Source organism: Canis lupus, chromosome 18 (assembly GCF_048164855.1).
Source record: "Canis lupus baileyi chromosome 18, mCanLup2.hap1, whole genome shotgun sequence".
In the NCBI taxonomy this organism is placed as follows: domain Eukaryota; kingdom Metazoa; phylum Chordata; class Mammalia; order Carnivora; family Canidae; genus Canis; species Canis lupus.
Window position 1 is genome coordinate 25,578,614 of NC_132855.1, and position 19,785 is coordinate 25,598,398.

The 19,785-nt window shown below is 41.0% G+C and overlaps 1 protein-coding gene across 1 annotated transcript in view; it reads right to left on the bottom strand.

The window, feature by feature from the left end:
* Positions 1 to 8,186, bottom strand: part of DNAH11 (dynein axonemal heavy chain 11) — a 316,619-nt gene extending 308,433 nt beyond the window's left edge. The window contains 2 exon segments of the mRNA XM_072783813.1: positions 6,079 to 6,222; positions 7,645 to 8,186. Coding sequence (XP_072639914.1) covers positions 6,079 to 6,222; positions 7,645 to 8,007 — 507 coding nt within the window. The 5' untranslated portion in view covers positions 8,008 to 8,186.
* Between the last annotated feature and the right edge of the window lie 11,599 nt (positions 8,187 to 19,785).

Sequence of the window (19,785 nt, forward strand, 5' to 3'; positions counted from 1 at the left end):
CCTCAAATGTAGTGTTTCTCCTTACTGCACAAATCAGAAAGTTACAAGGTGATTAGCTTGGAAAGCAAGTCATGAAGGACCACTGGCCTTCCATTTGGTTCTACAACTTCCAAATTAAGCCTGCCCCGATAAAAACCTTCCCAGACCATGCATTACCACAACCATCTTTCAAGCAACACATGAATTTGGACTTGGCCACTGCCTTTGCTGACAACCATCTGAAATACATGGCCATTTGTTTGTTTTTTCCAGCCTTGTTTCTCACCAACTTCCAACTCTGGTTCCCCAATCCAGCTACATTAATCTATTCCTTTTTTTAAAAAAAAGGAACCTGGGATACCTGGGTGGCTCAGTGGTTGAGTGCCTGCCTTCACGCTCAGGGTGTGATCCTGGAGTCCCGGGATCGAGTCCCACGTCGGGCTCCCTGCATAGAGCCTGCTTCTCCCTCTGCCTGTGTCTCTGCCTCTCTCCATGTCTCTCATGAATAAATAAATTTAAAAATCTTTAAAAAAAAACAAAACCCTGCATTTCCTCATCTCTGTGCCTTCACATTGCTTCTCCCTCTGCTCAGAAAGCCCTTCCTCCTCCTCCATCTAGCTCTCTCCTCTTGTCCTTCAACATATAATTTACTATACAACGGTGGCTGCTTTCCAGAGTAAAAAGGAACACTAAAAATTATTAGCAGACATTAACTGATCTGTAACAGGTGAAAACCAAGTGCCCCAGGCACATAGAGACCTGTGATCATCCCATTATAGTCCCACACCCCTGCCAGCCCTCCAGGTGAGGGGGTGGGGGGGAGTGCCACTAGGTTCCCACAGCATGATGCTAAAGACTCTATGGTAGCCCTGACTCCTGTGGCCTCCCACCACAGGCTCAGCCATCTGCGTCCCTCAACAGACTGCATACTCTGAGGGCAGAAGCTACAGCACTAATTGCCACGTCTGTGCAGTCACCAGCACCAACTAGGTCTTCAATAAATATTGATTAATAACTAAGATTAACATAAAATTCCCCAAGGGTCCTTTTCACATGCTGAAAAAGATTCTAATGGAAATATCAGAGTTCACATACCAAACACTTCTCTAAAGAAATACTTTGAAGCCTCAGCGCTGTCTCTTATGAGAACAGGACATCAATTCACCCTTAACTGACTTTTTTTTTTTAATTTTTTAATTTATTTATGATAGTCACACACACACAGAGAGAGAGAGAGAGGCAGAGACATAGGCAGAGGGAGAAGCAGGCTCCATGCACCAGGAGCCCAATGTGGGATTCGATCCCGGGTCTCCAGGATCGTGCCCTGGGCCAAAGGCAGGCGCTTAACCGCTGCACCACCCAGGGATCCCCTCTTTTTTTTTTTTTTTAACTTGGCCACAGCAACTTTATTTATTTTTTTATTTTTATTTTTTTATTGGAGTTCATTTTGATTTGTCAACATATAGCATAACACCCAGGGCAACTTTTTTTTTAATAATAAATTTATTTTTTATTGGTGTTCAATTTGCCAACATACAGAATAACACCCAGTGCTCATCCCGTCAAGTGCCCCCCTCAGTGCCCGTCACCCATTCACCCCCACCCCCCGCCCTCCTCCCCTTCCACCACCCCTAGTTCGTTTCCCAGAGTTAGGAGTCTATGTTCTGTCTCCCTTTCTGATATTTCCTACCCATTTCTTCTCCCTTCCCTTCTATTCTCTTTCACTATTATTTATATTCCCCAAATGAATGAGAACATATGTTTGTCCTTCTCCGATTGACTTACTTCACTCAGCATAATACCCTCCAGTTTGTCCTTAACTGACTTTCAATCGTTGAACAAGTACTGAGCTCCCACTACAGGTCAGGCCATGTCTTTGGTGTTTGGGCCACAACAGGAAGCAAAAACAAAGATTCAGAGCAGGGACCAGGTGAGGCAAGTGAGGCATTCACGCTGGGAACAGAATGTCAAAGGGCACCAAAAACTCAGAAATCGAGATGAGTAGTATTTTAAGATTTTTTTTTTTTTAAGATTTATTTTACAGCGTAAGAAAGCATGCGTGCACACTCAGGCATGCAAGTACATGGGGAGAATCCCAAAGCACACTCCCGCTTTGAGCACAGAGTCCAACACTAGGCTCGACCTCATGACCCAAGAGATCACAACCTGAGACAAAACCAAGAGTCAACTCTTAATCGACTGAGCCACCCAGGTGCTCCTTAAGGTATTTTTTAAATCAAAACACCAAAAAAATTCATGATGAACAGATTATCAACATTTTAAAATAAGGACATGGGGATCCCTAGCTGGCTCAGTGATTTGGCGCCTGCCTTTGGCCCAGGGCACGATTCTGGGACCAGGATTGAGTCCTGCATCGGGCTCCTGGCATCGAGGCTGCTTATCCCTCTGCCTGTGTCTCTGCCTCTATCATAAATAATTTTTTAAAAAATATTTTAAAAAAAATAAGGACAGCACCAGTATTACTGACTTATTTTTGCCTCAGGCTCCAATATGATCTAGTACAGCCCTGTTAGCAATCCGTTTTTTATTTCAAGTGTTGACTTTTCATTTTGATTTTTTTTTAAATACTGCACTAAAATTTTATCTTGATTACTGTTTTTTTCCCCCTCACCTCTCTGTAAATTTTGCTCTTGAAATGGGTACCTCATTTGCTAACCCTAGTCCCTATCCTGCAAAAGATCCTGCCCTCCGTCCCAAAGGGTAGCTTTCCTAAAAGGAGTTATTGGAGCAAAAAGAAGTGAGGACATGAAGGGGATGACCGAGTGAATTCTGGGGAAGATAAAAAAAAAAAAAAAACAGCAGGGGCAACAGCATACCTGAGACAATTAAGGAATAGCAAAGAGGTCCCAGCAAGTGAGAGGAGTTTAAAGAAGTCTTTGGGAGGTCAGATGGTAGATTTGGACTAGGGCTTTCATCCAGTAATAAACCCAAGAACCACCTGATGATCCTGATTCAGTAGCTCTCAAGGTCTTGAGATTCTACAGTTGCAACAAGTTTCTAAATAATCCTGAGAGCTCTGGTCCACACAGAGAACATGCAAAGTCTAGACAACTACAAGCACTTCGGCCCTTATTCAGAGTGAAAGGGGGGCGTGGGCAGGGTCTGAGTAGAGAAGGGACACGTTCTGACTCATACTTCAACAGAATCACTCTAGCAGCTATGTTGGGAATAGGTTCTAGATGAGAACCAGGCAAAAGCAGAGCGACCAGTTGACAGACTAATGAGAGACATGGTGAACCAGCCCACAGTGGTAGCAGTGGAGGAGAGTACGGAGGCTGATTTTCAAGGTAGAACTTACATGATTTCCTACAGAATGGATACCAAGGGTGACACAAAGAAAGGAGTCAGGGATGAATCAGAAGTCTTCTAGACTGAACAACTGGAAGGATGAAGTTCACAACTACTATTCTGGAGATTACCACAAGTAACGCAGATTGGGGAAGATCAGTTCAACTTTGTATAGTATGTTTGGGATGTTTATTACACAACAAGCATGAACTGCAGGAAAACAAATGGATCTCCAAGTTTGAAATTCAGGAGAGAGAGATCTTGGCTAGAGAAAGAAGTTTAAGAGTACCTTGCACATCACGATAAGTCACTGTTAATCAGCCAATTTTGTGAGCTATACTGTATACCAAGCAAAGACGATCCTTATAAAATCCTTTAAAGGGACACCTGGGTGGCTCAGTGGTTGAGCCTCTGCCTCTGGCTCAGGGCATGATCCTGGAGTCCTGGGATCAAGTCCCATATCGGATTCCTTGCATGGAGCTTGCTTCTCCTGTCTCTGCCTCTCTGTGTCTCTCATGAATAAATAAATAAAATCTTTAAAAAAGAAATCCTTTAAATTTTTTTTTTTTTTAAAGAGAGTGAGAGTGCAGATATGTGTGGGGAGAGGGAAAGAGAGAATCTCAAGTAGACTCTCAGCTGAGCATGGAGCCTGACTCAGGGGTCCATCCCATGACCCTGAAATCATCACCACCTAAGCCAAAATCAAGAGTTAGATGCCCAACATCCTCAGCCACCAGCCCCCCTCCTCCCCTTACAAATCCTTTTAACCTAATTTATGGTCATGCCTTAGGGCCTTCCTTGTTCATACTGAATTGAAGTCTCGTTCATAAACTCCAGTGATTTCATAAGTGTGATCTCACTTTTTTTCTCTTCCCAATACTCAGATCCTCAAGGATAATTAATTTAATCTTCTAAACCACTTAAACTCTGAGGTTCTGAACAGTTTATCCCTATGATAAATATACTTGTTGACAGCTTACTCTCTTTCGTTTAACCTTTTCCAGACCATAAATGCAGACCCTGAGACTGAGACAAATTGAGAGAAAGATCAGAGGAACTTGAAAAAGCTGTGAATCTTCTGCTAAGAGACACTGATGGTAGTGTACAAATTCCAATGAAAAGTGTATCCTTGCCCTTCCAAGCCCCCAAGGGATAGCAATCTCGAGTCAAATGACCAAAAGCTATTCACACTTCATATGAAATCCTTTCATCAGGTTCAGTTCAATAAAAATTTCTGAAACTCCTGCTACAGAACAAAAAGCACCCCAGTGCTCTGGGGGATGGAAATCGTAGTGTCTCCCTGAAATCATCTAAAACCAATCCAACAGGAGGAGAGGGAAACTGAGGTAGGGTACTGAAGTTGGGAGTGAGAGACCGTGGGTGGTCCCAAGGCAACAATGACACAGAGAAGTAGAAAGGGCAAGAAAGAGGGAGATTGGCAAATCATTAGTAATAAATATGCTGGTAATTACTCCTATGTTAAGCATTGACCTTAGCAGGACTGCACTGATTGCTGAGATCTGATTTCCTTATATCTAACCCATATTTCCTGAAGTTTGGGGCACGTTAGCATCACTGAGGATCTTTAACTGCCACCAGACTGCCATTCCATTCTCATTTTTTTTTTAAGATTTTATTTATTTATTCATGAAACACAGAGAAAGGAAGAGACATAGGCAGATGTAAAAGCAGGCTCCCCACAGGGAGCCTGAAGCAGGACTTTATCCCAGGACCCCTGGATCATGTCCTGAGCCAAAAGTAGGCTCTCAACCACTGAGCCACCCAGGTGCCCCCTTCTCCATTCTCATTTAATTGGTATTAGGAGTGACCAGGGCAGGAGCAAGTTAGAAAGTTCCCCAGGTGGGATGCCGGGTGGCTCAGTGGTTAAGATTAAGCATCTGCCTTTGGCTTGGGGTATGATCCTAGAGTCCCAGGATCGAGTCCCCCATCGGGCTCCCTGTGGGGAGCCTGCTTCTCCCTCTGCCTGTGTCTCTGCCTCTCTCTCTGTGTGTCTCTCATGAATAATAAATAAAATCTTTTAAAAAAAAAAAAAAGAGAGAAAAAGAAAGAAAGTTCCCCAGGTGATTCTAATGTTCAGCAAAGTTTAAGAACCAATTCTCTGGTTCTATAGAACCCAGGCATTTGGCATGTCTTTCCTCAAAGCTGGTGTGTGAGCAAGCACCAAAAGTATGAGGTTAGACACGTAAAAAAGATCAGCTACACCTCAGACCTACTGGAGCAGCTTGCCTTTAATAAAATCCCCAGATCTCACATTAAATCTCATTTTAAAAACCTCATGTTAAAAAAAATCCTGTATTAGAAGTGTAAGTAACCCGGGTTCAAAGAGCATTTCTCTGATTTAAGGGGAGAGAAAGAGGAATTTTAAGGCAACCATTTCTAAAACTTTGCTTCCATTACCCTTCACCATTATCTGACCTGAGTGACACAGAAACCAAAAGAAATCTGAAAAACTTATAATACTCATTTCCGAAGTGTAAGTTTGTCTCTAGTCAACGTGAAATTTCAAACTATAGCTCATTACAGGAGCCTACTAAATTGTTTTTTACTTCCATTATTTAGAAAGAGAAAAAGGATGATCCTACACATTACTATCTATTGAGTATTAGCACTGGTATCATCTCATTTCAGAAACAGTCTGTTAATCACATTCCATCTGCCTTGGTTAAAGAGATTACTGGCTTCTATATTTTTTTTTAATAGCCAGAGTTTTTCTGAACAATTCCAAGGGTCAAAGAGATAAAGATTCAAATATTAGAAATAGACTAGTACCTCATCTAAGAAAGCAGTTACGTGTCCAAAGGAGGAAGAAGTTAACTCTCCAAATAAAACCGTTTGAGAAAAATCATTTACTCCAATGTTTTCGGTAATCTTCTTGGTAATATAAACAAGTTTATGTTTTGCATCTTTTGGAATCTGAAACAAGAGCAAGATAATTGAAGTTCACAGTGTAGTTTCCATGCTAACGAATAGGATTTGCTTTATCTAACTTATAGCTGGATTGCTAGGAAAAGAAAAAAACTTGGCATCTTATCTACCTTTATAAATAAAGTAGTTCCGCTGCTCTTTCACACCCCCCTTTTCTGCAAAATGTATACAGTTTCCTTTGTTCTTTTATAATGCTAATTTCACAGCATTATTGGTGTGGAAATTTCACCTTTAAAGGGCAGGTCAATTACCCAAGATCATCACATACCATAACATCTCATAATTAAAAACAAATAAATATAAGGAGAATTTAGAATTTTCCTAGCTCAGGAAAGACTTATTCCTTTTTATAATTTTTTGTTGTTGTTTGGAAATAAGCCAAACTGAAACGAAGACCAGGCAGAGAAGTTTAATTTTTATTTCTATTCTCAAGAGAGTGTTTAATGAAGATATTCCAACATTTCCACAACTACTGAGTTATTTCTTCAGATATAATCATTTAACTTAGGTAATACTAGAGTTATGTGTCCTACCTCCTTGCTTATTTTTTAATTAGTGATAATCGGGAAAGTAGCAAAACAAAGAATTTCAAAACTCAAAACACTAAGGCAAACTCTTGTTAGTCTCTTTCTTCTCTGGGATTCCAGTTCTCAACTATTAAAGTGACCACATCTAATGATGATTTAAACACACACACACACACGCAAACGAACACTTTTACATTACACTGAGGCACTGTGCAACACTTAAGCCTGTAAATCTTGTTCCTAACTTCTCACACTTAAAAAAAAGAAAAAAGAATGAATACAAATGCTGTACTTGTGATGCCTTAACCTTCAAGTGGAGGAGCAGTCTAAATTTTTAAAAATTAAAAAAAAAAAAAAAAGGATGGAAGGAAGGGCAAAGAAAAAGGGGAAAAGGTGGAACAAAAGGCTCGTCCCCCTCCACGGCTGGTAAATACCTTGAGTGTGCAGATTGCCCGGGCACTCCCTTTTTAAGAACTAAGTATTCCAGCTCTGAGATGAAATGTGACAAGCAGTCACACCGAGCGCACGACAAATTATTCAGGCTCTGTGATACATTTTTTCAAGACGGGTCCCGGACTGACCCAAGAGCGCCTGAGACGAGACCCAGCGCGCCCCCAACGCCCAGCCTGGGCAGCTGCTGAAAGCGCAGCCTGTCCCGCTCCCTGCAGGTCCGGCAGGCCCACCTTTTAGAGAGCTAAAGCACAGCGGCTCAGCTGCAGAGTGGCGCCCGAGCGGGGTTTTGCAGACTCCAGGGCGAGAGCTCCAAAGAAAGTTTTTCCAGGGGCCGGAGCGCGTGTCCCCGGGAACCCGAGGAGGCGCGGCCGGCCTGTCCCCGCCCAGCCGGGCAGGGGCGACACCGGGGCCCTGGGCGGTCGCCCCTTACCTCCCTGGAGACCGCGAGCGGCCCCGCGGGGGCGACGCTGAACGCAAGGCAGGCGGGGCTCGGGCTCGGGCTCGGGCTCGGGCTCCCCAGGAACTCCCCCAGGACCTGCCGGTGGTCCTCGCTCTCCAAACACTGGCTCCACTTCTCCGCCGGGATGCCCAGCATCAGCTGCAGGCGACTGCCGAGAAAGCGCACCCGCGCGTCCCGAGCGAAACTCCGCGCTCTTCTGGCCGCCGCCTCCTCCTCCTCCTCCTCGTCCTCCTCCTCGTCCAGCTCCACCACGCCCGCCACGTCCAGGCGAGCGCCCGGGGTTCGGCGAGGGGCCGGAACTCCTAGGAAGTCGCGCGCTTCCCGGGCTGCCATCCAGCACGTCCCAGAGGATGCGGGAACGGTCGGCTCCGCCCCGGGCTGGCGAGGACACCGCTCCCCTCCCGCACGCGCCGCGAGGGGCGCCCACCTCCTCGGGCGAGGGCGAGCAGCCGGGCCGATCGCCCCCACCTGCTGCTACTCGGCTGCGAGGGATGCTCGCAGCGCGGGTCCCGCGGGCGGAAGCGCAGGCCGGTCCGGAGCGGCGCGTCCCGTTTCCCGGGAGACGGCGCTGTGGGCGGGGCCTGCGCGGGGGCGGGGCCTGCGCGGGGGCGGGGCCTGCGGGGGCGGGGCCTGCGGGGGGCGGGGCCTGCGCGCCCGGCTCGGAGCCCGGCGGGAGGAAGGGCGTGTCCTCCGCAATTCTGAGCCGCCAGGTGGGCTGCCCTCCGGGCCTCCCGCTGCTTGGCCTTCTGGAAGTTTCCTGGGGCTCCCAGCGAGCAAGAGTAACAACAGTCCAGCTCCGATTAATCATGATTTAAGTAGTGCTGTCTGGTGCAGAGCTGTATCCTGCACCTTGATTATTTCATATAATCCCTAAAAAGTCAGGGCTCCGAGTGCTCAGTTTGTTTTATGGGCAAGGGAACTGAGTCACCAAGTGGCTGAGCAACGAGGAGAAAGTGGAACAGGAATTCAGGCCCAGCGCTGCGGGCTTTTATTCACCTTGTTGAAGGTGGTCCAGATATTACCAGGAAAGAGCTAACCTGGCAATGCAACTTTCCTAGTTGTGGAAATACAAAATCTAGGTATCCGAAATCCTGATTCTGATCCTCACCTGCCACTTAGTAGAATGTTAATACACCCAATAAGAAAATGCATAGTGCTCTTTGTACAGTACCAAGTAGTACTTAGAATCATCACGCAATCCAAGAGTGCGAGGTCTGGGGAGAAAAGTTTCAGATTAAAGACAGTCTCCATGATATTGCAATGGGATTTCAGTACAGCCCATTAATGACATCTGTTGAGACTCTTAAGGAAGCTCTGAATCCTGAAGTAGCCAGAATTTGGAGGGAGGATTTCTTGAACTAGACTTTTTTTTAATGGGTCCTCATTCCTTGTTCATTTCAAAATAAAAGCTTCAATCCTCTCATAGTAGTTCTGAAGAAGTGTTGCCCTTGATAATCCATTATAATAACTGATTATTGATAGATGTTTTTAGCAAAATTAGGACCTTCAATAATTTCTCTTTTGGGGATTTGAGTCTGATGACAATCTGTAAGCTTTTCTAGTGACATGATCAGATTCTTGAATTAACACAGACTCCTGGAAAGCCTTTATAGAGTTCAGGCCATCAAGGGTGCTGGGTATGGGCCACAGCAATCTTTGATCCTCCAGTGGTTGGTGTGCAAGTCTAGGAATCACTGCAAACACCTTACAGAGGGCTTCTTCCTCTCTTCTCTCACCCCTATATTCCAGAGAAACAAATTCTGTAAATAAGAATTGACTTAGGGATCCCTGGGTGGCGCAGCAGTTTGGCGCCTGCCTTTGGCTCAGGGCGCGATCCTGGAGACCCGGGATCAAATCCCACGTTGGGCTCCTGGTGCATGGAGCCTGCTTCTCCCTCTGCCTGTGTCTCTGCCTCTCTCTCTCTCTCTCTGTGACTATCATAAATAAATAAAAATTAAAAAAAAAAAAAAAAGAATTGACTTAAAAGTGAAAAAGCACTTTCAGATGCAGGAAACAAAACAAAAAAACAAAACTAGATAATAGTGCTAATATTAAAGTACAATTTTTTAAAAATTAAATATGAAAATAAATAAATAAATAAATAAAATAAAAAATTAAATATGTAACTCAAAATATAGAATGAAGACATATCAAAGATCCATTCACTCATTGCTGAAGAAACAAAATGATGAAGTTGTTCACAGGGAATTAGAGGAAAAGATTTCTTGTCAGTGGAGGAAGACTGCAGGTTCGATACAATACTCCTTAATGTCCTTCAGAATACTATAACATTAACTTTTGTTTGAGCGGCTTTTTTTTAATAATTTGATTTTAGAAATAATTTAAGTCTGTAATGAGCAAAAATCTATAAATAAAAATATAACTTCATAAAGTTCAGATCTGAAATCAGTAGTAAATAATGAGTCAATGATCCCAGGGTCCTGAGATTGAGCCCTGCCAGGCTCCACGAGTCTACTTAAGATTCTCTCTCCCTCTCCCTCTGCCCCTACACCTCAAATTAACAAATAAATCCTTTAAAAAAAAAAAGGAGTCAAAAGAGGTACATTTCCCTAGATAATTAAGTAATCTCTTGGTTAAATAATGTTAAGTGACACTGAAAAGACATGCTGCCTTTCATTTACCTTTTTCCCAAGTTTTGAACAATTTTTCTTAATAACAGTTAACATTTATCTATTGCCAACCAGCCAAGGGCTGTGTACTGTGCTGAGTTCATTTATTTGTTCCACAAGTATTTACTGAATGCCTTCTAAGTGCTAAGCACAGTACTGGATGCTGAGAATACAACAGACTAAGTTTTTACTCTCATATCACTGGCAAAAACTAGAGTTATGTAGGCTAGACTAGAGCTTTACCAACTCAGTGTGCCTTCACTTCTACCAGTACTGATAATGTGACCTTGACCAGCTATTGACCTTCTAGGGGCCTCCGTTTTATCATCTTAAATAGGTATAATAAGATGGCAGATTTGATTATTTTTTCTGCAAATATTCTCTCTCCCCCACCTTCATGATTGAGTATCTTTTCTGTTCCTTTCAAGTGGCATTTGGCCAAATGACCTGCTTTGGTCAATGGGATGTTAGCAGACATGACACAAAGGCTTGAAATGCATTTGCATGGTGGAGCTTGCCCTCTTGTGCCCCTGCCATTATCATGAGCAGAACATCCTCAGCTAGCTCTCTGGTGCAAGGAACCAGCCTGGACCCAACTTGAGTTTAGAGGCAAGTCCAGCTACACCTGCTCTAAATCAGTTTATCCTTGGTCAACCTACAGATGCGAGCACAATAATAAATGATCACTGTTTGAAATCTCATAAATGTGGTAGGTTTGTTATGCAGCAATACCATGGCAATAGTCAATGAAAGGGTTGTCCCCAGAATTAACTCAGTTCAAATATATAGAAAGCATGAGCACTTAGGTCAGTGCCTGGTACACTTAAGCATTACAAAGAGTTTATCAGTTAGGGAGTGCAAAACATGAGAAACTGAAAAAGCAAAGGTGCGATATGTTTATTATGTCAGATAACGATAGATTCTAAGAGGAAAAGCAAAGGAGAGTCAAGAGTTGGAAAGGACAATGTTAATTAATATCAATGCTCAAGAAAACTTCATTTTTGAGCAGGAATTTAAGTGAGGAAGTGAGCCATGGATTCTGGGAGAAGACTATTCCGGGTAGAGGAAAAAGCAAATAGACCCAGAGAGATGATGTTTTGGAGAAACAGCAAGCCCAGTAAGAAGGAATATAGTAGGAGATGAGAATAAAAAGAAACATGTTGTGGTACCTGGGTGGCTCAGTCAGTTGTGTCCAACTCTTGATTTCAGCTCAAGTCACAATCTCAAGGTCAGGCTCCACATCCAGCCTGGAGCCTGTGTAAGAGTTTCTCTCTCCCTCTGCCCTTCTACCCCACCCCCTCATTCCACCCCTGCTCCCTCTCTAAAAAAAAATTAAGAAGGAGGGGGAGGGGGCGGGGGAGGGGGAGGGGGAGGAGGAGGAGGAGGAGGAGGAGAAGGAGAAGGAGAAGAAGAAGAAGAAGAAGAAGAAGAAGAAGAAGAAGAAGAAGAAGAAGAAGAAGAAGAAGAAGAAGAAGAAGAAGAAGAAGAAGAAGAAGAAAAGGAAGAAGAAGAAGAAGGAAGAAGAAGAAGAAGAAGAAGAAGAAGAAGAAGAAGAAGAAGAAGAAGAAGAAGAAGAAGAAGAAGAAGAAGAAGAGGAAAACATGTGACCAAATCACATAGGGCAATGGTAATGGCTGGGTTTTTCTTAAAACGAGATGGTGTTAGTAGAAACTGCTAACTGTCCCCACTGTCTACTCACCCTTTATTCCTTCAGGTAATAGAACACTTAACCCATTCCAGGTTTTAATGGAACTCATGGTCACCCAACTGGAAATTTCATTTCCTAGTTTCTCTTGTAACTAATGGAAAGTCAAAGTTATGAGGTACAACTCATGTGTCATGTTTTTAAAAAGGATCTGCCAACCTCCATTTCTTTTGTCTTTCCAGCTTGCTCACTAGTATATGAACATGGTTTCCTGAGTCATGTTCATTCATACAAATGATCCTTAAGCATATGAAAAGATGCTCAACTTCCCTCACAAAAGAAAAATACAACTTCAAACTATAGTACAATACTTTTTTTTTAACGTATTAGCTTTAAGATTGATGTATTCTTGGTATGAGTAGGGAAACAGGCACACATCACTGCTAGGAATTCAAAATGCTGTAATTCCAGAGAATATAGTCAATTCAAAAAACAAAACAAAACAAAACAAAAACCAATGCATTTTGCCCTTTGACCCAGCAATCTTTACACAAGGAATCTATACACAAAGCTGGTTATCACAGCACTACTTATAAGTAGAAAAGACTGGAAGCTACCTAAATGCTCAGGAACAGTTGACTTGTTAAATAAACTACAGAACATCCATATAAAGGGGTAATATGCAGCTACAAAAAGAATAAGGATACCTCTATATGCTTTATTTTTTCCTATATATATGCTTTAGTGGAATGATTTCCAAGATATATTTTCTTTTTTAAAAAAGATTTATTTATTTATTTGAGAGAGAGAGAGAGAGCATGAGTGGGAAGGGCAGAAGGAGCGAGAGAGAGAGAGAAGCTCAGACTCCCCACTGAACATGCAACCTGACTCAGGGTTCCATCTCACAATCCTGAGATCATGACCTGAGCCAAAACCAAGAGTCAGAGGCTTAACTGACTGAGCCACCCAGGTGCCTCTCCAAAATATATTTTCAAGTGAAAAATGTGTATGCTTTGCTACCATTCATCTATGAAAGTAGAGATGGGGTACCCCTGCCCTCCCCCACAGTATTTAGTTATGTGAAAATGTAATTACCACAATGAAAGAATAAGACAAGAAGTTTTAAAAATGTTTACACATGAGAAAGGATGGAGAAAACAGAGATAGAAGCTAGACTCCTGAAAATATTCATCATTTTCTGTAGTTGATAGGAATCATGTAAATATTTTACATAATTAAAAAATAAGTTTAAACTTTAACCTCTAAAAATAAAAATACAATGAACCAAATGAACTTACCTGTATATTGAGTTACTGGCATAACTGTACAGAGAAGAACTATCTCAAGTAATTTTAAAATAGTAATCAGTGTATCCCTAAAAAGATAAAACCTAAGAACAAAAAGAAGTGCACAAAACAAAATAAAAATGATATAAACAAATAATTTTACATTGTAGTATATTGCTGGTAACAATGTGGGTAATATTGTAAACATGATTATGTATTGTGAATACAAAGCTGTCATAGATTGGATTCTTAGATAAATAGATTCTAAGACTGTGGAGTTCACATGCAAACTAATTAGGGACTGTGCTCAGGAAAAAAAATATATCTTTAAGGGAATAGAAGTAAGACTGGGCAGAGAGAGCAGTTGAATTGTCAGGCAGCTGCAAGAGAAGCTTTGGTTGATCCCATGGGGAGCTCTTTTTTTTTTTTTTTTTTAAGATTTATTTATTTATTTGAAAGAGAGAGAGCACAGGGTGGGGGCCAGAGAGAAAGAAAAGCAGACTCCCTGCTGAGCACGGAGCCTGATGTGCAGCTCAGTCCAACGAGCCTAAGATCATGACTTGAGCCAAAATCAAGACTTGGACACTTGAACTGAGTCACCCAGGCACCCACCATGGGGAGCTCTTAAACTATGATGCCCCTTTAGAGATGTCCCAAAGTAAGGAAAGAGAACCACACCTTTGTAGTTTCATATTGCACCAGGGGAGGAGGTATAATCTTGGCCAAGTGAGGATCCATTGGCCTAGGGCAATTCTGGGGAAAGTCTCAGCAGGAGGCCTCAATAAACAATATTTCCAGCAGATGGGGCAATGAGCTCCTTATTCCCAAGAGAAAAGATCTGGGCAGCATGAACCATAAAAGCAAGTGGATGATAATTTCTGTTGTCCTTGGAAACCAGGAATTTGGGCATAGTGAAACAGACATAAAATAGATGAGGCTAAGTAAAAACACTTTACACTTGATTTTAAAATTCAAGTTTCAATGTATAGTCATGATTTCTTTTGTCTTCAATAAATATTTATTACCTAGTTTTGCTCACAGAAGAGTCTGAAACAAGAAGTAACCCTGTTCACTGAACATCCCTAGTGTTTAGATGTTGGTCTCTAAATACCATTTTCCACTCATACAAACAGGGAAATTTGGAGAAATGCCTGATTCCAGCTATGGGGCAGAAAAAGTACAAGTTGGTCTTGGAACATGCAAAAAGCAGAAAAGCTATCAAATACTCATGACAACATGACAAAATTTTTCAGGAGTCAACTTGAAGAGGCTTCCACTACCTTAAATTTGAGTCTCAATAAAAATAAAAACTACAATAGCTTGAAATATTTCAGGCATATGGCAGTCTATGTGTGATGGAAGTATGCTTCTGCTTATGATACAGAAATTTGAGAAGAGCTTTGCTCTCACCCTCACTACAACAATAACAAAATATGTTGAGAAATCTGCAAAATCACAACTTTGCTTGAACTCAATCAAACACCTGTGACCAGGTGAACTTGCTGACCAAATGAACTTACTCTGAAGCCTTTGAAGAGAAGGGCTATGAGCCCTTGATTACCTAGATGTGATTCCTCTAGGCTGGTGTCTGGGTGGCTTAGTCAGTTGAGCATCTAACCTGTGATTTCAGCTCAGGTCATGATCTCATGGGTCATGAGATGGAGCGCCACGTTGGGTCCCATACTTAGCAGGGAGTCTGCTTGAGATTCTCTCCCTCTACCCCTCCCTCCAGTCATGCACATGTGTGTTCTCTCTCTCTCTGTAAAATAAATATATCTTTTAAAAGTAGGAAACACTTAGCTTATTTTACAAATTACTATTAATTGTGTGTGTGGTCTATTTAGAGAATATAGGGCAGCCCGGGCGGCTCAGCAGTTTAGCGCCTGCCTTCGGCCCAGGGCATGACCCTGGAGACCCAGGATCGAGTCCCATATCGGGCTCCCTGAATGGAGCCTGCTTCTCCCTCTGCCTGTGCCTCTACCTTTCTCTCTGTGTCTCTCATAAATAAATAATATCTTTTTTTTAAAAAAAATTTTAATTAAAAAAATATTTAGAGAATATAGAGACCACGGGGGTCACAGATACAAGGAGAATGTGTACTCACCCTCTCACAGTCTTTTTGCCATGGAAATGGCAGAGTTCTTACTAAAAAAGTTTAGTGAGAGTCCTGAGAGAAACTCCTTACAGCTCAGGCCTGAGGAAAGTGAGTAAGATGCCACTTGGTCCCTTCTCTCCTGTCTCTTCTCTGGTAATTTCTACCAACACTCCTCCCCTAAAAGAAAATCATATCATAATATATAAATGTAACATATGAATACACTGTACACTTAAAACTTACTTTTATGTCAATTATATTTTGATTTTTATATATGGAATAAATAAGGAAATACATACAATGAATGAATTCATTAACTGATCAATCAACACCCCTTCTATCCAAAAGATGTAGCCCAACTCCCCTCTCCCTGAAGGTAAGACTGGATTTAATGACTCTTGTATTGAACAGAAAATGACAGAAAGACCTAAAGGTGAAGCAGACATTGAAAAATACTCTCTGGCAAATTAGCTCCCCCCTAAACACAAACTACTGTTACAGATATTTGAAGCTTGAGGTGCCCTAAGCATAACCATAGCAATAAATCTCAAACCAGGTCAATTACACATACCATGACAGAGATGAAGAATGCTTATAAGTGCATTAGAAGACTCAACACATCTGAGCAAAGAATCAGTGAACTTGAAGATAGGTCAATATAAATTATCCAAAATAAACCATGAATAGAAAAGAGTATAAAAAGGAGGACTGGGTGGCTCAGTTGGTCAAGTGTCTGGCTCTTCTTGATTTCAGCTCAGGTCATGATCTCAGGATTCTGGGACCAAGCCCAATATTGGGCTCTGCACTCAGTGAAAGTCTGCTTAAGGATTTTCTTTCTCTCCCTCTACCCCTCCTTTGACTCATGTGCATGCACGCTCTCTCTCTCCTTCTCTCAAATAAATAAATAAATAAATAAATAAATAAATAAATAAATAAATAAATACATCTTAACCAAAAAAAAAAAAAATAAAGAAGATAGATCATCCAAAAGCTGTGGGACATTATCAGTCTAAATGTGTAGTTGGAATCTCAGAAATAAGAGAGAGAATGAGGCCAATGAAATATTTTTAAAATCATGGCTGAGACTTATTTTTCAAAAGTAATGAACCATACTAACCATAGTTCTAGGAAACTCAGAGAACACCAAGCAGGATAGATACCAAACAAAGCAAAACAAAACAAACAAAATCCCACATACACACCTAGGCACATCCTATTCAAACTGTTTTAAACAAAAGATAAACAAAATAAAATAAAATAAAATAATTTAAAAAATGAACAAAAGATAAAAAGAAAAATCTTAGAGGCAACCAGAGAGGGAAAAAGAAAAAGTTGTATAAAGGAAAAAAGTACAACAGATTTATTTTTAACCCAGAAGATAATGGAGCATCTTTAAAGTACAGGGGAGGAAAAAAAGGAATTAAATGAGAATTCTATAGTGGGCAACAATATCTTTCTAAAATGAAGGACTAATAAAGAAACTTTCTCCAATAAACAAAAACCAAGAGAATTTCATTGTCAGCAGAATTGCACTATAGGGAGGTGGCAGAAAAAGATAGATGAAACCTGGCTTTCAGGACAAATTGAGGGAGCAGTGCTGCTTATCCTTCTGTACTTCCTTCATGGTTTTGAACTTCTGCATAAGAGAAATAACTGTTGTTGTTTTCATGTGTGTGTGCACGCGTGGTTTTTTTTTTTTTTTTTTACTGTATTTTCAGTCTCTGTGTTATAGCATTTTAGCTTGTATTCTAATTTGTACAGATGAGAGCCAATCAGGGTTCTTTAAGCAAAAGAATGACATGATCTCACTAAGGTTTTACAAGTATGATTCTAGCTGTTTGCTGTGACTAGACAATAAAGAATCAAAGATTATAGTAATAACCCAGATGAGGGATATTGATGGTGCTATTCAGTAGTGGAAGTGGTGAGTAGTTATGAGAAGTGGTTAGATTTTGGATATGTTTTCAAGGTAAAATGAACAGGATTTTCTGAAAGTTGTGGAATATATGAAAAGAAATAATTATGGATTAATAGAATTTTCTTTTTTTCTGAAAAGATGAGAGATAGCTTTGAGATGTGCTAAGATAAAGGGGCCTGGAGATAGAACACATTTGAGGAAGGAAACCAGAAGACTGATTTTGGACATGTTACATGTGAGATATCTAATAAATGTCCAGCTGGAGATATTGAAATGTCAGTTGGATATATAGTTTTGGTTCAGGGGAGAGATGAAACTTGAGAATCATTGGCATAGAGATAATATTCAAAATTATGAGACTAAGGGCATCTGGGTGGGCCTTAGTTGAGCATCCGACTGTTGGTTTTGGTTTAGGTCATAATCTCAGGATTGTGGGCTCGAGCCCAGGATTGGGCTCCAAGCTCAGCAGGCAGTCTGCTTCAGATTCTTTCCCTCTGCCTCTCCCCACACTTGCTTTTATGCTCTCTTTCTTTCTCTCTAAAATAAATAAATAAATCATTGAAAAATTAAATTAAGGTATGAGACGAGACTAGAGATTACCTGAGATAATCCGAGGACCAAACCCTGGGACTGAGGAGGAACTCGCAAAGGAGACTGAGAAGGAGAATCTAACGATGTAGGAGGAAAAAGGGGAAAGCAGAGTTCTAGGAGCCAAGGTGGAAAAAATGTTTCCAGAGAAAGGGAGTAGGCAACTGGACCAAATGCTTCTGAGATGTCAACTGAGGTAAAGACTGAGAATCAGCTGTTGGACTTAGTCACACAAAGTGGTAATTAACAACCTTGAAAAAAGGTTTGTCAAAAGAGTGGTAAAGTAAAAAACCTGATTGGAATGAGTTTAAAAGAGAATGGAAAAAGAAAATTTGGACACTGTAAGTATGGAAACCTCTGTTTAGGAGGAGCAGAAAAATGGAGTAGGAAGTAGGTGTGGGAAGAATTTTCTTTTTCTAGATGTTTTCTTGTTTTCTAAATATATAAATGCATTTTTTTTCTGATGAGAATGGTTTAATAGTGAGGGAAAATGTTGCTGATGCTAGAGAGAAAGAGAAAGGATTGCTGTCTGTAAGCAGGTAAGAAAAGGATAGAACCCAGCTTTAAAGAGGGGTTTGCCTTAAATAGGAACACAGATTTCATCCACAGAAGCAGAAGAAAAGGCAGAAGTAGCTTGGTACATGTAGGGATGGGAATTTACAGAGATTCTCTTCTGATTGTGCTTATCTTCTGATGAAGTAGGAACAAAGTCGTCATTGGAGAATTCCAATTAGGGACGAGGTGTTCAAAATTTGAGATTAGTGAAGGTGGTAAAGAGTGGCTCAGGAGACTGGAAAAGTGAATAAACTATGGAAGTAGAGGTTTGCAGAGCTGCACTAAAGGCCCACTTGAGTTTAACTGGTATGAATTTGGGTGTTTTTCTTCAAGCCATATTCAACTGCATGGTTTTTGGAGCTAAGTTGGCTGGATTTAATCTTGTTTGGCCAGGGTAGTTTGATGAAGGGAGACTGGAGTGGGAGAGTTCAGGTTGTATGGAAATTAGTCATTAATATATATACACATATATATACACATATATATGCACACACATTAATATTTTACTACAGATGCAGTATCACCTTATACCTGTTAGAAAGTCTATTATAAAAAAAGATAACAAGTATTGGGGAGAATGTGTAGGAAAAAGAATCTTTGGACACTGTTGATGGATGGGAATGTAAATTGAAGCAGCCACTATGGAAAACAGTATGGAAGTTACCTGAGAAAATTAAAAATAGAACGACCATATGATCCTGAAATCCTACTTCTGGGTATGTATCTGAAGAAAATACAATCACTGTCTCACTATCTTGCAGAGATATCTGCACGCCCACATGCACTGCAGAATTATTCACAGTAGCCAACATGGGGAAATAACCTAAATGTCCATCTATGGATGAATGGATAAAAAAAATTGAGATGTATTTAAACATACACACACATATATAAACACACACACACTCACACACATATAAAGAAGGAAATCCTGCCTTTTGAGAAAACATGAATAGAACTTGAGGGCATTATGCTGAAATAAGTCAGACAAAGAAGGATAAATATTACATAATATCGCTTAAATGTAGAATCTAAAAAAGCTGAACCTATAGAAATAGAGAGTAGAATAGTGATTACCAGGGCCGGAGTTCAGGAAAAATGACAAGATGTGGTCAAAGGGTATAAATTCCCACTTATAAGATGAATCAATTCTTAACCAGCATGATGAGCATGGTTAACAACGCTATATTGTAATCCTGAAAGTGGCTAAGAGAATAGATCTTAAGTGTTCTCACCACACCTAAAACAGCAACAACAAAAAAAGGTAATTATGTGAGATGACGGAGGTGTTAATTAATCTTGTGCTAATCATTTCACAATATATATCTGTATCAAATCATGACATTTTTATCTTAAACGTACACAATGTTACCTGTAAATAAATCTGGAAAAAA